Consider the following 2,205-nt stretch of genomic DNA (forward strand, 5'->3'; position numbering starts at 1 on the left):
GGTATATTCAATGCATTTCAACTTACAGGAGTTTATTGGCTGTAACTCCATCATAGCTGAGAAGTATCTCTACAGCTCATATAATCAGACGTTCAATAATGGAAGATCCAACTACATTAATATCACATTCAAAAAGGTTTTACTGAAGTCCAGCAGATGGCATGGAGATTTAGGAGGCTGGATCCCACATGCCAACTTGAGCAGTTCAAGTCCGGGATCCAGCAGCTTGAAAACAAGCCAGGCACATGTGCATGTGTACCCAAAGTCCTGAGAGGAGAATAAGGGAAGGGATTGCATCATGGCCAACCCCTCTGGGAGCGTGATTTCTCACTTCCCCTTTCTCTGTTTCTCAATGGTGCACTTGTGCATAGATAGCCAAGATCTGGAGGAGCTAGAAGGTTGAGGAAAGGGGACTGCAGTGCGAAGTGACTCTGTCAAGGATACTTTGTCTCTCTTCCTTTCATGCATACACATACACTATAAATTTTTTTTTAATATTAAAAAGATTTTACTACCCACATATATTAGAAGCCCCCTCATCTATGAAAAGGCAGAATGATCCCTAGGCTTCTGCTTTATAACTTACTAGTCAACTTTTCTATTTATGTGTGTTGAGTGAATTGTATACTTTCAGCCCAAGTATAAGATCATTTTTTTTCTTGGTAAAATAAAAATTTTAAGGTTTTTTTTCCCAGAAGTTGAATTCCCCCTAGGACGTCTTTCACAAAGCATATCCATTTAATATTGTTCAACTAACATTCACTGAAGACCTTCAGGCAGCAGGTACTTTCAAGGTGAGAGGGATATAGGAATGGTAAGACATGAGACCCATTCAGGAGATTATATGCTAAAGAATACTATAGACACATAACAGATCTTTTTTTTCAGAATTTACTTAATTTTATTTATCATTATTATTATTTTCATTTGCTATAGGGCACACATGTTCACTAGAGAAAGTGAAAGCAAGCCACCAAGTCTGGGCCTTGTACTGCAGTGGACCATGTGGGAGTGCAGAGCCTTAACCATCATGCCACCTGCTGGCCCCAGATAATTTTGCTATAACAGTACTATAATGGCCTTTATGGGAATTTGAGGAGGATCAGAGGTTTCCTGGAGAAGATCTGAACTGATATTTTAAGAATGCAAAGAGGGCCAGCAGGTGGCACAGTGGTTAAGAGGCTCTACTCCCACATGGCCAACCATAGTTAGAGTCCCAACCTGGTGGCTTGAAACTCACGCTGGGCACATGTGTGCAAGTGCCCAAAATCCCAGGAGAACAGAGAAAGAATCGCAGCTGGCCGTGCCTCCTGGAGAATGATTTCTCACTTTCTCTCTCTCTATTTCTATCTGTCTCTCTGGCGAGCTCACCCATCCTATGACAAAAACCTTTAAGAGAAAAAAAGAATGTAACTTAGTTGAGTCAGACTGTGGCCTTTCCTCTCTCCCTCTCTATCCTTTTTGCCAGGGGATGCGAGCACACACACCCTCTGTCCAAAAAAGAAACATTTAACAGTGAAAACAGTGAAGCAAAGCAACAAGGCCGAGCCTTGGCCTCAGGCAGATACTCGAAGGACAGAAACGAGTCAGAGGACCCAAGAAATCAGCCAGCCGTGCCCGGACGCCGCACATCACTAGTCTTTCTCTCCGCGTCCACATCTGGAGCTGACCCCGAGAAGGGCCGCTGGGGGGAGTCCTCGTGGGAATGCAGCACTGGGACAGGCAGGACCTGCTTCGCTTCGGGTGTGAGACAGCCCATCCCTTGGAACCCCACACATAATCAAAGGAGTTAGGACCCTGGGTTAGCCTGGAGACTCCTTCACAAACTTGAGGGGGAAAGGGACAGAGAAAGGGGGAAGAAATGTCACAGGAACAAGCCTGAGACACTACGACCCCGCCGGGACACTTACACCATAACCGGACCCGAGTCGCCACCCTCATGCCGCAGGTGCTAAAAACGCCAGAGCTGGGAGCCGGCCCCAGCGGGCAGGAAGGACATGGAACAGCACACACAGGCCCCGCTCAGAGCGCAGGCCACCTCAGAGCTCTTCCCAAGGGGACAGAGCGGGGCAAGGAGCCCTCCTCCGGGGGGAGCTGCATATCCGTTTACCTTGGTCATGCCAACTCCCACCACGAATACCCGGCGCAAGGGCGGAGATTTCAACGCGGAAGTGGCCATGGCTCCGCTAGCACCAGAGGAAACCG

The 2,205-nt window shown here is 47.3% G+C and overlaps 1 protein-coding gene across 1 annotated transcript in view; it reads right to left on the minus strand.

Annotated features, from left to right (window-relative positions):
• The window catches only part of SCP2 (sterol carrier protein 2), a 106,733-nt gene extending 104,534 nt beyond the window's left edge, over window positions 1-2,199 (minus strand). Inside the window, exon 1 of the mRNA XM_006149379.2 lies at window positions 2,111-2,199. Within this exon, the coding sequence (XP_006149441.1) occupies window positions 2,111-2,179 (69 nt within the window). The 5' untranslated portion in view covers window positions 2,180-2,199. The remainder of the gene's footprint in view (window positions 1-2,110) is intronic.
• Window positions 2,200-2,205: the final 6 nt, after the last annotated feature.

The sequence above is a fragment of the Tupaia chinensis genome, unplaced genomic scaffold, assembly GCF_000334495.1.
Source record: "Tupaia chinensis unplaced genomic scaffold, TupChi_1.0 Scaffold000259_1, whole genome shotgun sequence".
NCBI lineage: Eukaryota > Metazoa > Chordata > Mammalia > Scandentia > Tupaiidae > Tupaia > Tupaia belangeri.